Source organism: Balaenoptera ricei, chromosome 20, assembly GCF_028023285.1.
Source record: "Balaenoptera ricei isolate mBalRic1 chromosome 20, mBalRic1.hap2, whole genome shotgun sequence".
In the NCBI taxonomy this organism is placed as follows: domain Eukaryota; kingdom Metazoa; phylum Chordata; class Mammalia; order Artiodactyla; family Balaenopteridae; genus Balaenoptera; species Balaenoptera ricei.
In genome coordinates this window covers 1,038,549-1,061,567 of record NC_082658.1, presented here as the reverse complement: position 1 = coordinate 1,061,567, position 23,019 = coordinate 1,038,549, and the positions used below count along the sequence as shown (strand labels likewise).

General features: G+C 42.4%; 1 protein-coding gene across 12 annotated transcripts in view; it reads right to left on the bottom strand.

Moving 5' to 3' along the window:
- CEP112 (centrosomal protein 112) overlaps positions 1 to 17,046 on the bottom strand; it is a 415,603-nt gene extending 398,557 nt beyond the window's left edge. For 5 of the 12 annotated variants that reach the window (XM_059907770.1, XM_059907779.1, XM_059907777.1 and 2 more), the window contains exons 1-4: positions 16,862 to 17,046; positions 10,665 to 10,778; positions 7,577 to 7,767; positions 5,966 to 6,138 (exon numbers count right to left, since the gene is read on the bottom strand). In XM_059907770.1, the coding sequence (XP_059763753.1) occupies positions 5,966 to 6,138; positions 7,577 to 7,767; positions 10,665 to 10,770 (470 nt within the window). In that variant the 5' untranslated portion in view covers positions 10,771 to 10,778; positions 16,862 to 17,046. Of the gene's footprint in view, positions 1 to 5,965; positions 6,139 to 7,576; positions 7,768 to 10,664; positions 10,779 to 13,265; positions 13,535 to 13,590; positions 13,615 to 14,462; positions 14,508 to 16,861 lie in introns of those variants that run through there. The other 7 variants (XM_059907771.1, XM_059907778.1, XM_059907774.1 and 4 more) reach the window with 7 other exon arrangements.
- Positions 17,047 to 23,019: the final 5,973 nt, after the last annotated feature.

Below are 23,019 nucleotides of genomic sequence, written 5' to 3'. Positions count from 1 at the left end.
GCTTGCATGCTCCTAGAATTCTTAAGCAATCTGGATGATGACCTTTATAAAGTGGCATCTGAGGAAATGTAAACAACTGCTGCCTTCTTTTTCAGCAGTGAAGTCCTCTAAAATAAGCAGCATTGTCTCTCCTCCACCGTGAAGCAGTGTTTAAAGGTCTGCATTGATTCCACATCTCTCCTCTTTGCTTTCTCCTAACTCATAACTCTTAACCAAAGTTTCCAGTAGAAATAATAAGGGGTATTACATCATTCTTTTTCATCTTCCCCTACCCAGAACCTAACTACACTCTGGTGATAAACTACCAGACCACATCATACTTGACTGAAAAGTTATAAAAATAATTACAAGCCATTAAAAAGAAGCTTCAAAACATTTTTCACAGTACAGGAGGACAAGAATAAAACCTATTATCTTTGTGTCCGTCTTTGTGATAATGCACAGAAAAAAGCACACAGAGATGACAAGAACTGAAGTCTAATATCACTTAGGCAGCTTCTAACACACGCTGTGATAAAATGTTTAAAAACAGGGCCAGCCACACTGTGTTCCCTCTATCCTGGAAAAGGGGGCTTGCTGAGTTATCTAAATAAAGACTGATTCAAAGCCTCTTTTATTTTATTTTTACTTTATTTATATTTTTATTTCTTTGGCCGCGCTGTGTGGCTTTCGAGATCTTAGTTTCCTGACCAGGGATTGAACCCGGGGCCCCGGCAGTGGACGCACTGAGTCCTAACCACCGGACCACCAAGGAACTCCCAAAAGCCTCTTCTAAAATACTATTACCTCTCTTTATTCTGAGAGTGTGCAGGATTCATACTTACAATCAGAACTTTTCTGCATAGCCATTAATTTCTTTCTCTCAGGAACACAGAATGACTTTTAGGAACTGAAAATAATTAATGACCAATGGATCTTAAGACAATACCCTTTGGGAAGATTAGATAACGAGAGAAGCAAAAGAGCAGTCACTCTAACAAGCAAGCCCCTGTGTGGCCTGTTAAAGTAACCATCCCCGCACCATTGATGATGGCGTTAGCAACAGCCAGCACTTTGACAGGTCCCGTGTCAGAGGCTCGACGTGCAGTATTCACTTCACCCACACGACTCTGACGTTAGTACTACCCCCATCTCCATCTTACAGGTGACGAAACTGGGGTTTAGAGAAAGTAAGTAACTTGCCTGAGGACACATGGTTGCCAAGTGTCAGAAGTGATATTTGAGCAAAGGCAAACTGCCTCATTTCAACTCAACCTAGAAATAACCAAGAACAAAGGTATAGTCGCCCAAGATTGCTAACACAGCTCAAGTGGAGAAAAAATGGATTATAGTGAAGTTTCCATATTTGCTGCATAAAGTACTCATGCCTACATGGAACACCAGAAAGAATATGGGGTCTGGAATCACAAAGACCTAGATTCCAATACTGAATCCATCACTGGGAAAGTTTATTGACCTTACTGAAGCTGTTACCTCATCAATAAATACAAAGGGCAATTTTGCCAACCTCACAGAATTACAGAGAGGATGAAATCAGATAACTTACAAAAGATTTCTAGAAGAGTATTTAGCATACAGTAGGTGCTCCATAAACGTACAACTTGCCTCACTTGGTTCCTATTTTAACGAACCAGAAATACAAGTGAAATCCACAAACACTGAGATTATTTATTGGGAAAATTTCATTCTTATGTTTAAATCTGTATATTTGCTATATATGGTTAGATTTATTAATGTGCATCACTATTGTAAATAGTGTGTATGCCCAAGCATTTTAATAGGATAGTGTTTTGGAACGCAACTTGACACTATCAAAAAACGTGTGATTATTAAAAATAACAGAGACACGTGTCCAAAAAGTTTTGAACTTTTCACACCAGATTACTCCCACTCCCTAAAGGTAAAACAGTTTCGTACGTGGCACCCAGAAATATTCCATGCGGGCGTACCCATACGTATCCATAAATTCTCTTTAAAATACACACATACACACACACACACACACACACACACACACGAATGGAAGCTTACTACACTTTCATGTACTTCTTTTGAACTTTATAAACCTTAGAGATCATTCCACACTAGCCCATATATTTTTGTTACCATTGCACAAGACGCTGAACCTACAACTAATCCCACCAACAGCTCGCCCATTAAATGTTTTCCTGTGCCCAGCCACGGCATCAGTAATAGCCCCCATACACACAGGCGCATGACGATACATGGACCAGAATGCCAACTAAGGCGTTCTCTATAACACTGAAGAATCAAAAGCAACGAGACGGGTAAGGTACAGTAAACCTACGCTACGGATTATTACCTGTGATGAAAAAGATTACACAGGTTACATGACACAGGATTAAGACACAGTTAAGTGGCAAAAGAACACTACATGTAGTACAAGCCAACTTATCATTTTTAATTACATACGTGTGGGTATGTGTGTACTATAGAATGATACACACCAAACTGTTGATGCCAACTACCTCTCGTGAGGGAAGCGAAGTAAGAACATGGAGAGAAGGGCTCTTTTTACTCTTCATAGTTCTACATTGAGACTTTTACAAAGAGCATGTACCATACACAGACTGTATAATTTTCTAAAATGAGGATAAAAACTGTATCAGTCATCTACTGCTGCATAACCAATTACCACAGACGTAACAGCTTTAAACAACACATACATTTTCTCATAGTTTCTGTGGGTCAGAAGTGCAGGTGCAGCCGAGCTGAGTCCTCTGCTTAAGGCCACACAAGGCTGCTGCAATCAGGGTTTGCCCAGAGCTGGGCTCTCATCTGGAGACTCAATGAGGGAAGAATCTGCTTCCCCACTGTCACGGTTGTCAGCAGCTTCCGTTCCTTCTGGGTATGGGATTCACGGCAGCCTGCTTCTTCAAGCCAGCAAGGAAAAAACAGCAAGCCTCTAGAGCCAGTCTGCCAGCAGGGCAGAGTCCTATGTATCGCAATGTATTCATGGAAGTGACAGCCCATCACCACTGCCATATTCTATTGGCTAGAAGCCACTCACAAGTCCTGCCCACACTCAAGGAGGAGGGACTGTACAAGGCTGTCAACACCCAGAGCAGGATCTCGGGGCCCCCTGAAACTCTGTACCACAAAGACAGTTAGGATCTTTACCGTCTCTCAATGGTAAGCACCTGAAAGATGACCGGGGAAGTAATTTACATGGATATATCTCACGGTTGTCTAAGTGAAATTAACCAAACTGCACAGGGAGGAGATCTATGTCTACCGTCTCACTAGTAACATTTTGTAAAACCATGCTCCAAATTCAAATATAATTCAAGTATTTCATTGTCAAGAAAAGCAGCAGCTATTTGACATTAAATACAATAAAATATCTCTAATAAAATGGCAAGGCAATTTGGAAAGTGGTTTTTCTAAAATAAACCATGGGTAATAACATAAGCTTACACCAAGAACTATGAAAAAGGAAAGCAAAGGATAAAACCAGGACAGGACTAGTTATGTGTTGAAACTGTCTGAAGTGAAATGCTAAGTTTACTAGTGTGCAATGTGTATTTGGTGGAAAAAAGCATGATGATAAGCCTGATAGAATATGACCTCATAATACTTCTAATGTGTCTAGAATGAGGCTACATGCCATATCCTACAGGAAGAATAAAGGTAAAGGAAAGGTGCCGTCTCTATTGAATAGGGAGTCCTAACAAAGAGGCTTCAAAAGGACTCTGCATCTTTAATAATATAAAAAGGCTAGGACACAAACAGCATAATCTAAAATGCCATTAGAAATACTTCACATACAAAAAGGTCTAAGTAAAGCAGGATTTTATAAAGTGATCAAAAAAGAAACACTAAGGGGGAAAATCTTTTAAGATTAAAGGGGACGTTCAAAGGACAAGTTGAAGTGGTTGTAACATTTATGAGGCAGCCTTAAACTTCAGTTCTAAGTAACAATCAATTATTCACTACAGAAACATACATGTGTCAAATATTATAAGCCTCTTAAACTTTTTAAACAATGTCTTGCAGAACGGAGGAGATGTATTAGGTCAACACGAGCAGATTCTAACTTCTTCAGCAGCACAGTATGACCACTCAGAGCAAAGGAACAACTTCAGAAAAAAATATGAAGACAGACCATCAATAGATTCCACCACCACTACTGATCTGATCTCACACATTTTGTATCTGGTCTTAAATCAATTGTATTGCCTTTAGATGAAGTAAATGTTAGTTTTATTTTTAAGTGCCTTCATGTACGTAAAATTACAAATATCTGTTAATTAATGTATGTGCAAATTCAAATTTTTAAATAGATCAAGTTAAATTAAGAGAAGCATGTAAGTAAAGATACCCCTGAGTTTTGTTTTTGCAGCCCTACTTGGCCTTGGCCTTAGTGAAATTCTAGCACTCAACTAGAAAGAGACTTACCTTTTCCAGTTGCTTCATTGTCTTTACTAATTGCATTGTTAAAAATATAAAAAGGTTAGGACACAAACAGGGCATCTCTGTAGCCTATAACCATACATCTCTTAACTTCTTCCAAAATTTATCCTTCCCTCAACTTTTTCTAACAGTACTTTTTGCAAATCCTTGTGAGCCATTCTCTCTGCCACAATATGCCTGTCTCAGAGGGGTTGTGTCCAGAATAAATTCAATGTGTGGCAGTGCCTAACAGCCCATTCACTGACTCGTGTACGCACTCACCAAAAACTAAGACTCATGCCGTTTGTCACAGGTGCCCGCCCAGGGCCAGGCACTGGAAATACCGTGCAGACAGGAAGAACACTGTCCCTGCCGCAGTCTCTGTAAAGGGACCACAATCTCCTTACACCCCCGCTTACTGCTACAAGGCTAACAAAAATTCCACAGTCACACCTCTTCTGCTTCTGAATCTCCTAGGAAGGCAAAAATTAGTATTTAACACCACCTGCTATGGACTCATCTATTCATTCCTTTTCACTCTTCCGAAACATGTCCTTAATTATACCACCTCTTCCTGTTCCATATTAATTTGTTTCCCCTTTCTAATAAAAAAATTTCATATGGACTGGATCTCTTGCTTTATGTTCACCTGTTCTTTTCCACCATAATACCTGAGGTCTGAAAAACATAACCAGACTATATCAACTATGAAGACATTGCAAATTATTAATAAGATTTCTGTATCTTTCAAGGAATAAACTAAAGAAAATTATAGCAGAAAAGAGAGATTACATTGTTAACCTAATCAAATTCCAAAAATTAAAATTACCAAGAGAATGGTGAGGAGTGACGTATGAGTTGACACTGTCCAATATTTTAACATTTCAGGGAACAGTGCCAAAGGTAAAACTCAAAATCTGATAAAAAGTCCAATTTAAATCTATCCGTCCTAAAGGCCAAAAGTTATACTACAGCAACAATTGTTTTATTGTGTACTTAAAAAACTCAGAAGTTCACTTTTATTTGTTCTAAAAATCCTATTTAAGCTTAGTACTCTAGTAAGAAAGCACAGTTTAATAGGGTTTATGTTTGCATTCATTATTTTATTAAATCAAAACGAATACTGTTCAATGAGGGGGAAAGGAGAAAAATTCAAGCATAAGCTTCAAGATGGATATGGAGGATGTTATATTTGGTTGAAGTCAGTGAAATATTCTTAATTCATGCTTGTCATAAAGGAAAACAGAGAATTGTGTCATTTAAAGATTTTCAGGCACCACTTTCCAAGCAATGGAATAGATAAAAATATTTAACATATATCCAAAAAGCAGCTAAAAACATAATATAATCTTGAATATACAATAAATGGAAAAGCAAAACTGTTATTTTACCTATACAACATGCCTTCATAGCCCTCAACTTCACAGCAAAAATATAAAGTAAACCAACTACTTACCATTAAAAAAAAACATGGAAAAATGGAATGTATTAACCAGTTCCAAAGACAGGCTAAATAATGAAACACACTTGAAACCCCAAGTTCATGGCGTACCTGTGGACATGGGTCGGCGACTGTACCAAAGAGCAATCTTCTCCAGAAGAAAGCGTCCGTGATTCGCTGAATCTGCGCTCACCGTTCCCCAGCTCACCCATCACCCAGTCTGGTAATCCTTCTGGGCTGGTCCCTTTGGCTTGTGCTGGATTTGGTTCATCAAAATAGATGGACTGATTTTTAAAAATTAGAAAAATTATTCTTTCAAAATGTACTATATGAGATAATCAGTTAAGATTTCCATCAAGTTTAGTGACAACCTTTCAAATACTCAAATTCAATTACATAAAAATATATAAAAATGTATCATTCAATGAAATATTAAAATACATAAAATGGATAACTTATTTACATTTTAGTTGTGCTGTATAAGAAATCTGATAAATGATAAAATTACATGACAGATACATCTAATAATAATGATTTATATTACAAAAGGAATATTAGCTGTATGAAAAGATAAGTGAAAAGTTCTTTTTAAATCTTGTGCTCTCCTATTTCTTTCTGTGATCATTAACTACTCTGCACACACACACACACACACACACACACACACACACACACACACACACATCAGTAGGCAGAGAAACCAAAATCAATAAAAATCAGAAATAAAAATTAGGAATCTCTTCATCTAGGAACAACAGACTTGAATACCTAGAATTTAGTTGCCACAAGCTAGCTGAAAAATCCAAGACAGGTCTCTAGGCCTTTACATGATTAACATTTGTAAAATAAAGCCCTTTCCTACAATTCCATAAAATGAGTGTGAAAGGGAAAGCATGATACAATACACTCATATTTCAACATCTGAATCTGTTTCAGAAAATGTTCTACCTTCGGTCATTAAGAATAGATGGACCGGGACTTCCCTGGTGGCGCAGTGGTTAAGAATCCGCCTGCCAATACAGGGGACACAGGTTCGAGCCCTGGTCCGGGAAGACCCCACATGCCGTGGAGCAACTAAGCCCATGCGCCACAACTACTGAGCCTGCGCTCTAGAGCCCGCGAGCCACAACTACTGAGCCCGCGTGCCACAACTACTAAAGCCCGTGCACCTACAGCCCATGCTCTGCAACAAAAGAAGCCACCACAATGAGAAGCCCGCACACCGCAACGAAGAGTAGCCCCTGCTCGCTCCAACTAGAGAAAGCCCAAGCGCAGCAACGAAGACCCAACACAGCCAAAAATAAATAAATAAATTTTAAAAAAAACTTTAAAAAGTCATTCAATCCAACCTCTCATTACATTAAATAATACATATAGAAAAGCTTAATAAACTAGAATTTACTGACATCCATAAATTATTACATAATCCAGTGAAAATTAGTGGGAAATTAAGGCTCAATATTTAAAAATTCATTTTAATTTTTTTAGAAATATTGTAGAATACTGCAGGATGACTAAATCAATTAAGTATGGTTCCATTAGAGCTCAATATCTGATTTCCATTCAAGGTGGGAAAAAACAGAATCAGGGAGCAAAAAACTAGTTTTAGCTAACATATTATCTAGGACTTGTAACTTAATAATATGACCATTCCCAAATGGGATGATAAATTGACACTTCTAGAGAAACAAACTAACGCATCTTTTGGTCAAAGACACCTACCATGTACGAAGGTAAAGTTTTCAGCGTCCCTGGCTCAGGGCGGTGGGTGAAAGGGCCCTCGAGAGCCCCTCGCCTGAGCATGTGCAGTAAGAGCTTTGCGTACAGATTCCGATTCCTCCTGCCTGTGACTCCCGCTCCCGTTCCTGAAGGCTCACACAGTTTTCTAATCCAAAGTGCACACCTCTGCCGCTCTAGAAATACACAGGGGCTGTTAGAGACTTGAGTTCTCAGAAAATAAAACATTACATTAAAGACCCATAAAACATCCGCTCTAGCCTGCAGCAGGGGTTGGCGGACAGCGAATATTCTAGGTTTTGCAGCCATATGACATCTTCCCAACTCTGCCGCTGCAGCATGAAAGCAGCCACACACCATTCACACCACACGTCACCGAATGGTTATGGCTGTTTTCTAATAAAACTTTACAAAAAAGGCAGCAGACTGGATGTGGCCCAGGGGCTACAGTTTGCCAACCCCTGGTCTAGAGTTTAACTTTATCAATTAACTAGTAAAAAGATCTCAGGATTGCTACCAAATAAATCTCTGAGACAAAAATTTTGCTGTAAAACCATCTCTAAAATAATTTTAGTTGTGTTGAAAACTCTGTAATTCTCATTATACAAACCAAGAGAAAGAGAACGCAACCTTATTTAGCATTTTAAACCTAATCTAAAATTGAATCTCAAATGTTTTATTTATTAAAACTGGTAATCTTCAGGGATTTGTGGATGATTTATTTAGGAATTTCTTTTAACCTCTCTAAAAATAATTGAGGGTTACATATTTACATGTAATTTTGAAAAATAATTATCCCTTTAAAAGCTACCTTAAAAATGTAGCACAGTTTAATCCACATATAATGACCTATTGACTATCTTATCTTACCTCAACACAGAATTGTTTTTAGGTCTCAGGAAAACCATTTTGACGTTAATCTTTTATCAGTCTAACTCAATTTGAGGATTATATATCTAACACAAATCACAAATCTGCTTCAATCTCTTAGTTTCTAAAGGTCATATTCATTTATTGTTTTACCTACAAAAATCCCTGGGCAGATTTACCACTTTGCTCATGCTGGATTTATCACTACAGGTATGAAAGGTAGTCTCTAAATAACTTTTGTATTTTTAGCTTTGAAAATTATATAGTCACGAAACAAACTTCTTGAAATATCGGACATACTTTGGGCAAAAAGAAAATACAAACTAAAACTGATAAACTTAAGCAAACAGTTTTTCAAACTATGTATTTTTATATGCCCTGCAGCAAACTGAAATCCATATAATAGTTGATGAATAGATCTTAGTACAACAACTTGGCTAATGAAAAAAATTAATTCCTCTATTTAAAATAATGGGGAAAACCATTATCAAAAGTAGAATTTAACTATAATGAAATTTAAGTTATTATGAATGTTCAGGTTCTTGACTGGGATGTGAGTTTCTGAGCATTCACTATGAATTAATTACATAAAAGAGGGTCAGGGATGTACCAATACATACTGACAATGAGTCATGAACCAAAGATTACAATTAATCCAATTCTATGTACCCCAAATCCTTTTTTAAAAGAAGATGAGGGACTTCCCTGGTGGCGCAGTGGTTAAGAATCCGCCTGCCAATGCAGGGTACACGGGTTCGAGCCCTGGTCTGGGAAGATCCCACATGCCACGGAGCAACTAAGCCTGTGTGCCACAACTACTGAGCCTGTGCTCTAGAGCCCACGAGTCACAACTACTGAAGCCCACGCACCTAGCGCCCGTGCTCCGCAACCAGAGAAGCCACCGCAATGAGAAGTCACCCCAAGAAGCCCACGCACCACAAGGAAGAGTAGCTCCCACTCACCCCAACTACAGAAAGCCCACGTGCAGCAAAAACGACCCAATGCAGCCAAAAATAAATTAATTATTTTTTAAAATTGATACTGCATCTTAAAAAAAAAAAGAAGATGAAATATGAGGATAGTTTGAAGTACATTTATAATGAGAGATTTTAATATACATTTATTCTAATCAGCAGATCTAAGACAAGAAGGAAAAAAAGGCAGTGAGTATCAGAAGAGGACACGGTATAGAAATATCATTAAATACTAATTCAACTAATCATGAATGAGCCACGGGACAGGAAATGTTCATTTTAAGAAAAGCAGAGGAAGAAAGACGAGGTTACCATCGAACAAGGCAAGAGAAGAAGGCAGAGGAAGAGAAGTGAAGGGAAGACCACGCCAAGCCACCCTCGACTCGGACAGGCTGCAGGCCCTGTCTGGTACGACGGGTGACCACAGAAAGCGTTAACTCATACGCTACGCTCCCTTTTCCCAACGCAGCTCCCTGGAATAAAGATCTAATATTGAGCTGGCTCCTCATGTTGAATATGAAGTTGACTCAGACACCTCACAGAAACAGGGAACTTGGACAGCACTGGGGTAAAAGCCAGTCTCCTGGTCCCACTCCGAACCCTCCTCGCAAAAGCTCCCAAATCAGATTTACCTTTATGGCCAGCCTTGCGCCTACTATGACTCAGAGAATCTTCCTTGCTCCTCAAACTCTCTTCAACTGCTCTCTGATAAACCTTAAATTACCTGAACATCTTTTACTTGAGACAAAGACTCACAGAGGAGAACAGGATAGGAACTGCAGACAAGTTGGCAACAAAAACTCATTCACACTTGATTTTATTCAGTCAACCAATGAGCATGTAAGACGAACAGATTCTTTTCTGCTTTGATAAACAAAAGGGTCAGAGACAGGTGGACAGCAGGCTCCTGAAACAGGAACCATCTTCATGGTAGGAGGAAAAAGACGCAGGAAAAAACAGTTTCAGCTAACTTTAAAGACCCATGCAATTTAAGCTCATGACGTGTGAGAAGTGGTCTCACAGTAATAATACCTTTCCACAGTTCAGTAGGACATCATGACTAAATTTGTTTACCCTCCAACAGCTCAAGGTAAACAATCCTTTATCAGCTTAAGATGAAAACTGTTATTAAATGAATCTACTTTTCATTTTGAACGTTCATGGATTCGACTAAATAATACAAAGAAAAAAATTAATTTTAAGAACGTAATTTTCAAACATAATCTTACCTGACCTATGGGGTAATTTTAGAACAAAGGGCTTCATATCTACCACAAAGTGATCAAATTCCGCATCCAGCTTCTCCCATTTTTCTTCTTCACTTCCCATTTCCATAATTCAGCCTGTAAAAGATTTAAAATTAAAATATTAAGATCTGTATGCTGAAAACTACAGAACTCATGAAACAGATCAAAGGAAACTCAGTAGTATTAAACACCCCCAAATTGATCTATAGATTTAATGCAATTCCAATCAAAATCCCAGCAGTATTCTTTGTAGATATACACAAGCTGATTCTAAAATTTACGTGGAAAGTTAAAGGAATTAGAATAGCAGAAACAATTCTGAAAAAGAAGAACAAGTTTGGAAGACTCACATTACCTGATTTAAGATGCACTATAAAACTACAGTAGTCAAGACAATGTGGTATTGGTGAAAGGATAAGACACATAGACCAATGGAACAAACTAGAGAGTCCAGAAATTGACCAACACAAATGTGGACAACTGACCCTCGACAAAGGTACAATTCATGGAGAAATGATAGTTTTTACAACAAATGATGCTGTAACTATTGGGGATCCATATGCATAAATAAATTTAAACAAACAACCTCACTCTGTATACAAAAATTAACTCAAAATAAATAACAGACCTAAGTGTAAAATGTAAAACTATAAAACTCTTAGAAGAAAACATAGACGAAAGTCTTCATGACTTGGGGTTAGTCAAGGATTTCTTAGACATAACACTAAAAGCACTACCTGTAAAAGAAAAAATTGATATTGGACTGTATCAAAATGAAAAATTTCTGTTCTGCAAAGAACTCTTTCCAGGAGTTGAAAAGATAAGCTACAGCCTGGGAGAAAATACTGCAAATCATTTACCTCAGAAAGGACCTATATCAAGAATACATAAGTAACTTTTAAAACTAAACCATAAGAAAACGAACAACCCAATAAAAGTAATCAGCAAAAAAAAGTAGTTCCTTTACCAAAGAAGATATACAGTTGAGAAGTAAGCACGTGAAAAAGATGCTTCACATCATTAGTCATTAGAGAAACGCACATTAAAACCACAGTGAGATATCACTACCTGCCTGTTAGGACAGCTGAAATTAAAAAGGCAAACGCCAGCAAAGCTGCTGCGGGCGCAGAACGAGAGGCCTTCTCACGCGCTGCCGGGGGGAACACAACGCGGTGCAGCCGCTCCGGAGGACAGGCTAGCCACTGCCCACCCGGGCACACATACCCCTAGCGGGGGAGCCAGAAACCCCTTCTTGGGCATTTATTCAGGAGAAGCAAAATCTCTATTCGCACAGAAACCCGGATGTACTGTTTCTAGCCGCTTTCTTCTTCTGTAGCCACCAAACCCTGGAAACACCCACGTGTCCCTCCCCCGGGAAATGGATAAACCGCCGTGGCCTCGCCACACAACGAAACAGCGCTCGGGCAGAGGGAGGAAGGAAGCGCCCACGGGCCCCGCCATAGGGGGGAGCGTCCACGCGCGACGACGCGACGCGCAAGGCGCCGTTCCCGGAGGGCCGCGTGCCGGACAGCGACACCCGCTCGAACGGCATCCCCGAAAAGGCAAAAGCCGCAGGCATACGGAACAGCTCGGCGGCGCGCTGGGGCGCACGGAGGGCACACGGGGCGCTGCGATCGTCCCGCGCGCCTTCTGTGCCCGAGGTCATCAAAACCCATTCTGAGTCTGTGTAAAACTTCATCACACTGCACGCCAAGAAAGCGATTTTAAGCGTACGTAAATGTAAAATGTTTAACTTCCACCAAAAAACGTAAAATACTGGTCCTCGTACTTCTTCCTAATCAGGAAGAAAACCACTTAATATGAAGGGGGTGGACCCCCAAACTCAGGCACAGAGCTTCTGACAAAATGTCTTCCGTTTAAAATATACCCAACAGCCCACATGTTCCTCTCAGGTTCGAAATGCCTTGGTAAGGATGCGCACCATCTCCACGCCATGCACGGTCCCCAAGCTGTCATGTGTCCGGTTTACAAACCACATGTTTGGGGAAAGGCTCCGGTGTGCCCCGTCGGCGGCCCTGCTCCACAGACGCCCTCCCTCTGCTCAGCGGGCCCCTAACGTTCCCCGGGGCGCCCACCTCAACACCAGCAGCCCCTGCGCGGACGGCCCTGTCCCCGGCCCCTGTGCGTCCGCCCGCCGGCCGTCCCTCGCAGCCCGCGGTTCCCTCGGGGACCAGCGCGCCCCGCCGGGGGTCTTCCCCCCGCTCCGGCGGGCACCGCCCCCAGCCACGGCTCTCGCAAGCCCGCCCCCAACGCCCCTCTCATGAGGCCCCCGCCGGCGGACCGGACGCAGCGCTCCCCCCGCATCGCTGCCGCCCACCAAAATCCCCTCTGGCCGATCGGGCTCGTTTCCTCCCTATTCCGCACGGCAGCGACCGCTCGACACCGTCCTTCACTCCTCAGCTGAAGGTCTGCTGGAGGAAACGGGCACCGCCCTGAGGTCCCACCGGAATCCTCCGTTTTCTCCCATTTCGCCCTCCGCAAGGCAGCCCTGAAACTTTTACCAGCCCTCTCCAAGCCCCTAAGCCGTTCCAGCTCCCCTGACCCTCCACGTGGGAAGCTCACCTCCTCCTGGGAGGAACAAGGCCTGCTCTTCCCTCCACCTCCCAACTTGCCTCCTCGGGAGCACATCCTCACGTGCTCGGCCCCGCGTCGGAAGCGCTGAGCGTCCGCCCTGCCGCCCAGACCTCCATCGCCGTCAGGGGCCTCGTCGCTGTTTCACACCGACTCCTTCCCCTCCGCCGTCCCCATTCGCTAAGCCCCGTGAGCCAACACAGCAACAAACGCTCCGAAATGTCTCAGAACCTGCCCGTGGGCCTCTTCTCACCGCCGCCCTCTCAGAGCAAGCCCTCCCCACCGCCGAGGCACCCGAACTCGCCCTGCTGCAGACCTCACTGGCACCAGAGATGTCCCAAGTACAAAGCTCCGCTCATCACTTCCTGTCTCCACCGCCCACTGCCACGGGACAGGATCCAAACCCGAAGTTAGGCCTGCCAGGGCCTTTGCCTTCTGAGCTCCCTACACACACACGCACACGCACACACGTGCACACACACGCGCACAGATGACCATGCCCCACCGGTGAACTCCCTGCCTTTCTACAAACACTCCAAGCCCTTCCTTACAGGATCACACAGGCGGTCCCCCTGCATGGAGACATCAGCAAATGCAGCTCAGACACCACTTCAGAGTAGAGCTTGCCCCACACATCCCAGACTCATCTCTCCATCTCAGTGTGTACTGCTCACATCTGCGCCACGGCATTCATCAGGCTGTTACCTTTTTCGTACACATCTGTGTACTATTCACAGGTCTGCCACCATCTGTGAGATGCTCCTGAAAGGCAGGGACCGTGACTGACACAACTTAGTAGGTACCCAGCACATTCCACGGCACATAATAGAAGCTGAAGAATCGACTGGTAAATAAAAGCTAACTAAAGGGATTAATGTTCTACTTTTACATGACTAATACAGGCAAACCTCAGAAATATTGCAGGTTCAGTTCCAGACCACGGCAATGAAGCAAATATCGCAATAAAGCGAGTCACACGAATACTGTGCTTTCCCAGTGCACATAAAAGGTATGTTTATGCTATACTATAGTCTATTAAGTGTTCAATAGCATTATACTAAAAAAATGTACATACCTACCTTAATTAAAAATTACTTTATTACTAAAATAAAAGTTATCCATCATCTGAGCCTTCAGCAATTCATAATCTTTTTGGGGGTGGAGGGTTTGAAATATTGCGAGAATTACCAAAATGTGACGCAGAGACACAAAATGAGCAAACGCTGTTGGAACATGGCACTGGTAAACTTGCTCAAGGCAGGGCTGCCACAAACCTTCAATCTGTAAAAAACGCAAAAGCGTAATAAAGCAAAGCGCAATAAAATAAGGTATGCCTGTGGTTGTTTTTTTTTTAAAAAAAAAAATTCTGTTCTGAGTACCAAATAGGTCCTCTAGAATAGAAATACTATTGCCCTTAATTCTATTTACCAAAACTGGTCGTTGTACCTTCTGCATTACAGTAGAAGAAACATATTTCAAATTCAAGACTTGGGTAAGATAAATTTTATTTAAGTGCATTTTCTGATTGGTTAGTTGGCTTGGTGTTATTTGGTTGCTAGGTTTTGTTTTGCATTCCTACAATAACTAGCTGCATTCATACATAACTCCATCAGTTATGTACCTGGTAACAGAAGGCTATGATACCACTGCTGGATGTTAGATCATAAAGCTGAAAAGCAACTATTCAAGTGGATGAACAAACAAATGGAAACTCATAAACCCAGAATTTTAAGCACAGCTTTGACCTGGAAGTGTACTTCCAGGCTTAAACAGTTCATCCTGCCCACGTACTCTAACATATGCCTGAGAGCACCCGTAGCTAGGGCTAAAACAAAAAGATTCCTAATAATCACTAATTCTCAACAAATCTTTGACACAGGCAGGAGATGTTAGTGTTTAGAGGAAATGAAAACTCAGTAAAAAGACCCAAAGTCGTGAAATTAAACATAAAGCTCACACTAAAATTCTGAAACCATTAGCTCTCAGATCCATCATATCTGACCTCTTGGCCATTTAAATATGAATCAGCAATATCTCCAAATAATAAGGAAGTTGGAGAAAAATAAAAGACAATCATAATTGCTATAATAACATGCAATACTAGAGTACACATTTTTTTTAAAAGCACAATAAAAAATCAGTGTGACACTTGGTAAAAGCTAAAACTCAGCTTTTCCTTATCCCTTATTTATTCTCCAACAAAATGAAAAAAAATTAAGTTATCGTTCCAAACTTTCAAGGAATTCTTGCTACACAAATTACATCTTATAAGTAGGTTATATCTACTTAGTCCCAGCTAATCAAAAAGTTTTATTACGATTTATTAGAATTGCAGATTTAAATTATTAGAATTAAAAACTAAGGAAAGCTGTATCTTTGACTTAGGTTTAAAATACTTAGAGCGTGCCTGCCAGTCACATAAATTAGTGCAAACGCAAAAAAGAAGTAAACTGGGTGAGTCTTGCTTATAGCGATGATACAGTTGGATCATGTCTTTTATCTAACTCACCGGCACTGTCTCGTTTTAAACCTGTGTCTATGTGGACAGCTACAAAACGGGCTCAGACCTCCTCAAGGTGCTGAGCAGTCACAGGGGTCAGCAAAGCATAAGCGGGCCGCAAACACTAAAGGTCCTGGGAAAGCAGCCACACCGCTCAGCAAGGAACCCACCCCACATACATCAGGCCCCAAATAAACACACCCCTCAAAGTTGCATAAAGTCAATTTTGTTCAACCAAGCCATACTTTAAACAGATGGCGGGCCATTACACAAAACTTGAAAACCGTCCTCCGGTACATGAAGCTGGTTTACAGGTGCCTGTTTCACCCGGCTCGCCCTTCTGGGTGTTTGGACAGTTACCGAGCACTGACCGCGCCCCGGCATCACCCTGGAGACGGGGGAGCACGCCGAGGCCTCGGGGGGCCAGTGACGGCCCGGGGGCCCCAGAAACGGGCGGCTGGGCCGCAGCCTGAGCCCTGCGGGGCGGCTCGTGCCCCCGCACCGGCCTTTTCTATCCCGTGTCCACGCCCCTGTAAACAGGGAGGGCGCACGACCCTCACTCAGCACACAGGCCGCTCGCATGGACGTCCCTCGTCCCTCGAACACTCGGACCCGGGACACTGGGTCGTGCCCGGCGGGCCGGCGGCGGGCCGGGCCTCCCGGGGGCCGCCCCCCCACCCCGAGGGCCCAGGACGCCGTCCGGCTCCGGGGGGAAGTGCTCCCGCCGGCCAGAGACCAGGGCCGCGACCCGGGTGAGGCGGGGCGGCGGGGGGTGAGCGGGGGGACCCGGGCCGAGGCCCCGCCGCGTCCGCGCGCACACGTCTCACGGGCGCGACCCCGTCAGGTGCCCGAACCCCGACATGCTGACCCGCCCCAACTTTCTCAGAGCCTCCCCGCCCTCCTCGGCCCGGACTCCAGTCCGCCCGCGAAGCAGCGGCCGCCCGCGCCCAGAGGCCCCCGCGGCGCGCGCCCCACAGGCCTGGAGAGAGGCCCGGGCCCGCCCACGCAGCGACCGCTCCCCGCGCAAAATTCCACCCGAGAACCCGCGTGTGGGGACCCCGGAGGGAAAAATCGGAAAAACGAGAACCTGGCGCCCCTACGTGCAAGCTTTCCGAGCGGCCGCCGCCGTCGCCGCCGTCGCCGCCGCCGCCGCCACAAAAAGGTTTCAAATCCGTGCGGGCGCAGCGGTCGCAGCCTCACAGCAGGCCCAGAGGGAGGGGGGAGCCGGCTGGGCGGCGGGACGGGGGGAGGTGCTCAGCTCACAGGCCCCGCCCCCTTCCCCACGCCTCCGGCCGCGGCCGCGCGCGGCGCCGTTGCCATGGTGACGCTCGGGGCCTCTGCTGCCCCGCCCAGCCGGCCGGGGGCGGGGACTTCCGCACTCGCGTTTCCCCGGCCCCCAGGCCGCGCGGCGCCGTTGCCCTGGCGACGCTCCGGGCCTCTGCTGCCCCTGCCTAGCAGGTCGGGAGCAGGCACGTCGGCGCTCGCGTTTCCCCGCCCCGCTGCGCCGGGCGGCGTTGTCATGGCGACGGCTCGGCCCTCAGCGCAGGCTCCGGCTCGCTTTCCAGCCTGGCGGCCCCTAGACCAATCCCAGGCCTAGACTCCCGGGATGACCCGACCACGCACTGGACACTGCTGCCTTCGGGCATCCCACTCGGACAGTAGCTTGTGAAAACTTTAGGGGCTGTAGAGAAAGAACGGGTAAAGAGCAAAGAACATGGGGTCGTAGTAGGATATTCACAGAGGGTGGACAGACGACATTGAAAGAATCTAAAGAACTGAGAATTTACTGCCTGGTATCTCACAACCCAGAGGTGAATACCGTTGAATTAAAGGAGAAAATGAACACTGCTTTTTTTTTTGCATTCATAACTATCCAAGATCTAAAAAAACTTACCCCAAATTCCGAAGATGCTGAAATAATATGAAAAGGCTTTGTGTTTACCAATTCTGGATAGAATAACAAGATCAAGAGGAAAATGTATTTTTGCTGCTCCCAGGAAGTCTCATCCACCTCGGGGCGGTCTCCATGTCTGCATTGCTATGTTGTGGTTTCCTTTGGTCTTCTGTTACATTTCTGGAAAGGCTCTGAACTATATATATATATTTTAAAATACCGAACAGAAACAAAATTTAAATTGTAAAAACACTCACTTAAATGAAATTCAGTTTACCACTGTTTTTCATGTAATTTCACACAGGATTCCTTCTGCAATATCTGCAATACACGCAGTGTGATGCCAAATCTAACATAAACACAGCTTGAAGCGTCTTTTCAATTTTCCAAAAGAAAATAGAAGGTTCATTCATTTGTAACTAGTTACTTTCAAGCTTCCAGAGGGAAGTCATATTCTTTCCAAGGTGCTTTTTCAAACCCTCCCACTGGAAGTAACAGTTTTTCCCACCAACGGTTTTTCATGGTTTCAGTGACAAATTATGAAAGCTAAGGAAAAGAAGAGGTATGAAATACTTTTAGGAATGTTTAGTTTCTCAAAAGCATATTTGAACATGTTTATAGCTAAAGAATGATGGGTAATTCAGTCATTTGCACAGAGAATCTGGGGTGCAAAACCCACACATGCAATTGCGGGAATTTGACCACCCAATGAAGAGGTTCAAAACCATGCTGCTGGAAGAAAATGAAATGAATTTTACAAATGACATCTAAATGAAGACTAGCAGAAAAGTAGAAGAAGAAAAAAGGGGATTGAGGGGAAAAATGTAACAAAGTCAAGTTCATCTAAGAAAAAATTGCAGCAGAAAAAAAATACATGACTTAAAAGGTTAAAAAAGTTAAGAAGGTAAATTTCTTAAAATAATTTCTGTATTTAGGTGAAAGTAAGAAGAGAAAATCTTTTACATTTTCAAGAACTAGGAGGTTGTCACTATATATATATATATATATATATATATATATATATATACACACACACACACATATATATTAAAAAATTAAGATATGCACATAGGATTTTTATAGTTATTTATGTAATATATATGTAGCTGGGATGCCAACTGGAACCTGAGCTGTGTTGACCATTGGATTCAAGCTTATGTGTCATGTTTAGAGAACAGGTAGACGATGTCCATTGGAAATCTCCTTCCATGACAACCAAGGAAACTTCTAGAAAGTAACTCACCCTAGGTGACAGTAAGCAGATCTGGTTCAATAACAGTACACAAACATTGAATGGACAGGTGGTTCCACATAAAGTACTAGCCATGGGTTGACTTCCAGCTCTCCTCCTTTGCTTGTAACAGAGTGATTCCCGATCTTTTAAGGTGAAGACTTTCCTTTGAGAATCTTAAAAAGCTGTACCTCTCCGGCCCCCCGTACTTCACCACCACTAAATGCCCACATGCCCAAAAATATGAGTACAAATCAAAGGGTTCCCCAAATTTCTCAAGTCCATCCATGGAACCTAGGTTAAGAACTTCTGCCCTATGGATTCTATATCCATTTAAACATTGAGAACAGAAGCTATAGCAGCACTCTTGTCCTTAATTTCAGAAGATATTATGGACAAACTCAGTACACACATCACTGCGCTCAACTCTTGGCTCCAGCGACCTCAGGGCAGGCATTAGTAAAAAGCAGCAGCCGCAGGGATGCCTTCAGCGAGCATCAGAGGCAAGAAATGAGAAAAATATCCTCACAGCTACACACACTCGGAGAAAACCAGATGATGCCCACCGTCTGGTGGTTTAGGAAGATGCAGAGCGCACGTGAGCCCCACCCTGGGAATACTTGGGAGGAAATATCTGGAATCGGAGCCCCTTCAGGGACCCCAAGGGTGAAGACAGGTAAATACTCTGTTGTAAATGTTCCAGTGTAGCCAGCCCCAAGCTTGTGTGGCCTGAAAAATACTGTTTCACATGAAGGTTTTATGGCCACAAACCTATGGCAACCAATTAATATGACTTCTATGTCTAGTTATTTCATAAAGGATAATAATTTGTCACCTCAATATACATTTATTGAACGTCTAGTATGTGTAGATATGTTTTAACGGAATGTTTCTTCTACCACGAATGTTCCGGCAGCTCAACCTAAGCGTCACTTTCTCAGAGAGGCCATCAGTGCTTCTCAAACCACCCCTTATTCTCTTTCAAAGCCCCCTGCTCTTTATCTTCACTGCCTTTATCGAAATTTGTAATCAAATATTAACTGATATTAAAGATCTATTTAAAATGTCTATAGGACTTCCCTGGTGGTCCAGTGGTAAAGAATCTGCCTTACAATGCAGGGGACGTGGGTTCGATCCCTGGTCAGGGAAGTAAGATCCCACATGCCACAGGGCAAATAAGCCTGCATGCCACAACTACTGAACTCGCGCACCTCAGCTAGAGCCCCCGTGCCGCAAACTACAGGGCCCACGCGCTCTGGAGCCCACACGCCACAGCTAGAGAGAGAAAACCCGCCGCCACAACTAGAGAGAAGCCCGCGCGCTGCAACGGAAGATCCCACATGCCTCGACGCAGATCCCGCGTGCCGCAACTGGGACCCAACGCAGCCAAAAATAAAAGTAAATAAATAAATAATAAATAAATCTAAAAAATTTTTTAAAAATAAAATGTCTATAGGATCCATCAGGACAAGGACCATATCTGCTGGATTTTACCATGGCAGACCTAGAGTTCCTAGCACTGAGAGGCAATCCATACATGTTTATTGAACCAAAGAGTTAACGCAGATGGGTCTTTCGTGCTTCTCTCTGTACCTGGAGTGGAATATGGCCGCCCCATAGCTCCCTGCTATGGGAGAGTCCAAATTTCTTTCTAAGCGAGTGAGTCTGACTGATCTAATGTGAATCAGGAGACCACACTTAGTCGGATCAGGTAAGGTCAGGAGACTGGGCATCCCAACATATAAACATGACTTTGTCAGCTCACTCTTGTGCTTAGGGGACAGTAGCGGGGGTTTTCTTCTCAGAGAAGGGGATGGATGAGTTACCTCAAATGGTTCCAACTATAACAGAGCTTCAAGAGTTGGGAGGACAGAGGTGAGTTTCTTCCCTCCAAAAGTTTACAGTATAGTAGGAGGTAGTAACACAAATACCGAATAACCATATTTAGAGTCAGATTATGCCACCTGGTTTAAAATAATATGTTACGGGAATAGAGAGGAGATTAAGAAAACACATTACTGTGATTATAAAGTTACCATATGGAAATATATACTGAACCTTGTTTTATCTTTGGTTTTAAAAAGGTATTGAAATTGAAACATTATTTCCATTGGAAATGTTATTTCCTATCAGCCACAAATGACTTAAATAAAAATAGAAGGTTTGTTTCAAAAACAAATTAATGGTTTGCCTCAATATTTAAAAATCAAATGGTAACATAGTTGATAATGATAGGATAAACATGACCCTGAAAACAATTTTTCTTTCCCAGGTGGGAAGTTAATTATGCTATACTTCTCAAGTTGAAAGGGATCTATTTTATTTTCAAAATATAAACTTAAAATTAAGAATTAGTCTAGATAATACTGAGCAATGTGAAGTCAATGATTCTCTACATGAAACTTGGGACAATGTGACTTTTACTAATTAGAAAGATAATTTTTCATAGATATTTTGAGCTAGGCCTGCATTTTGTTGTAAGTATTAAATCTGATTATCCATATATTTCAAAATCCTGTTCTATAAAACTATAGTAACTGTAGCAGAGACTAGAGGTTACCTCCATTTTGTTTAAGCTACTGTTATCTGAATTTTCTGTTTATATAAAGTCAAATTTAAACCTGATACAGTAATTTACTTCTCTCAACTTTAAATTATATGCATATAAAACATATGTTTCCTAAAGGCATTCTTTCATACCTTAATTTCAATACCAAATGTATAAGTCTACAGTAATAAATGTATTACTAATATTACTCACAGAAAATGAATTACAAAATAGTTTACAAGCCATTCTACCAATTTACACACGTACCATACACACAGACAAGGGAAAACAACTTGTAAGGATGTGAATCAAAGGTGGACAAGGATTCTCTAGGAAATGAAATTAAAGATGATTTAAGTCCCATCAATTTTACTTCCTAGATACCCTCAAATCTCTCCAAAAAATAGCTCTATTTTTAGAAGACGTTGACTTAGACATAAAATTATGAAATTCACCGTAGTCTTCTCCTCTCAAACATTTTGGGTTTGTTTTTTTTTTTCATAAATTTATTTATTTATTTTTGGCTGTGTTGGGTCTTCATTGCTGCACGGGCTTTCTCTAGTTGCAGCGAGCGGGGGCTACTCTTTGTTGCGGTGCGTGGGCTTCTCACTGCAGTGGCTTGTCTTGTTGCAGACCACGGGCTCTAGGCGCGCGGGCTTCAGTATTCGTGGCACGCGGGCTCAGTAGCTGTGGCTCGCGGGTGCTAGAGCACAGGCTCAGTAGTTGTGGCGCACGGGTTTAGTTGTTCCGTGGCATGTGGGATCTTCCCGTACCAGGGATCGAGCCCGTGTCCCCTGCATTGGCAGGCAGATCCTTAACCACTGCGCCACCAGGGAAACCCTCTCAAACATTTTGGAATCGAGGTTACAATAGCTTCAGTGTGAAGTTATCCAGTAGTTTGAAGGATTGTGAATAATAAACACATTGCAAAGCAAGTACAAGACACAAAAACAAATGTTAGTGACTTTGGATCACTGAGGTGGATTATCAGGCAGTTATTTCCCCTTACTATCAAGAATAATCAAGAGTTAACTGTAAAGAGAAACAAAATTTTTCTTCCTCAGCTGAGATTTTTGAATTGCGTATTTTTTTCAGGTTATAAAAGTTTTGATGATATTATACGGAAATTGGAAAACACTGAAAGGTTTAAAGAAGAAATAAAAATTAATTCTACCATTAAGGAATAGCCACTATTAACAACTATAAATATATTCTCAAATCTTATACATATATATATGATCGCTTTAGTGTCTATTTTTGCATCATTTGGATATAACATAATTTGCTTAATTATTTTCCTGTGATTGGATATATGTTATTAGCAACTTTTGGCTCTTATATAATACTGCAATAATTATCTTTTAATATATACATCTCAGTTGAAGTTTCAACTATCTCCATAAAAGATATTCCTACAGGCATGAATGAAATTAAAGCTTTTGATCAGTACTGCCAAATTGCTTCCTGGAAGTGTTTTGCAAATTTGCAGTTCCACTCAAACAGTCCCTGAGAGTGGATGTCTCACATTAACAATTTTTCTAATCTGTGCTAATTGTATATATAAAAATAGTA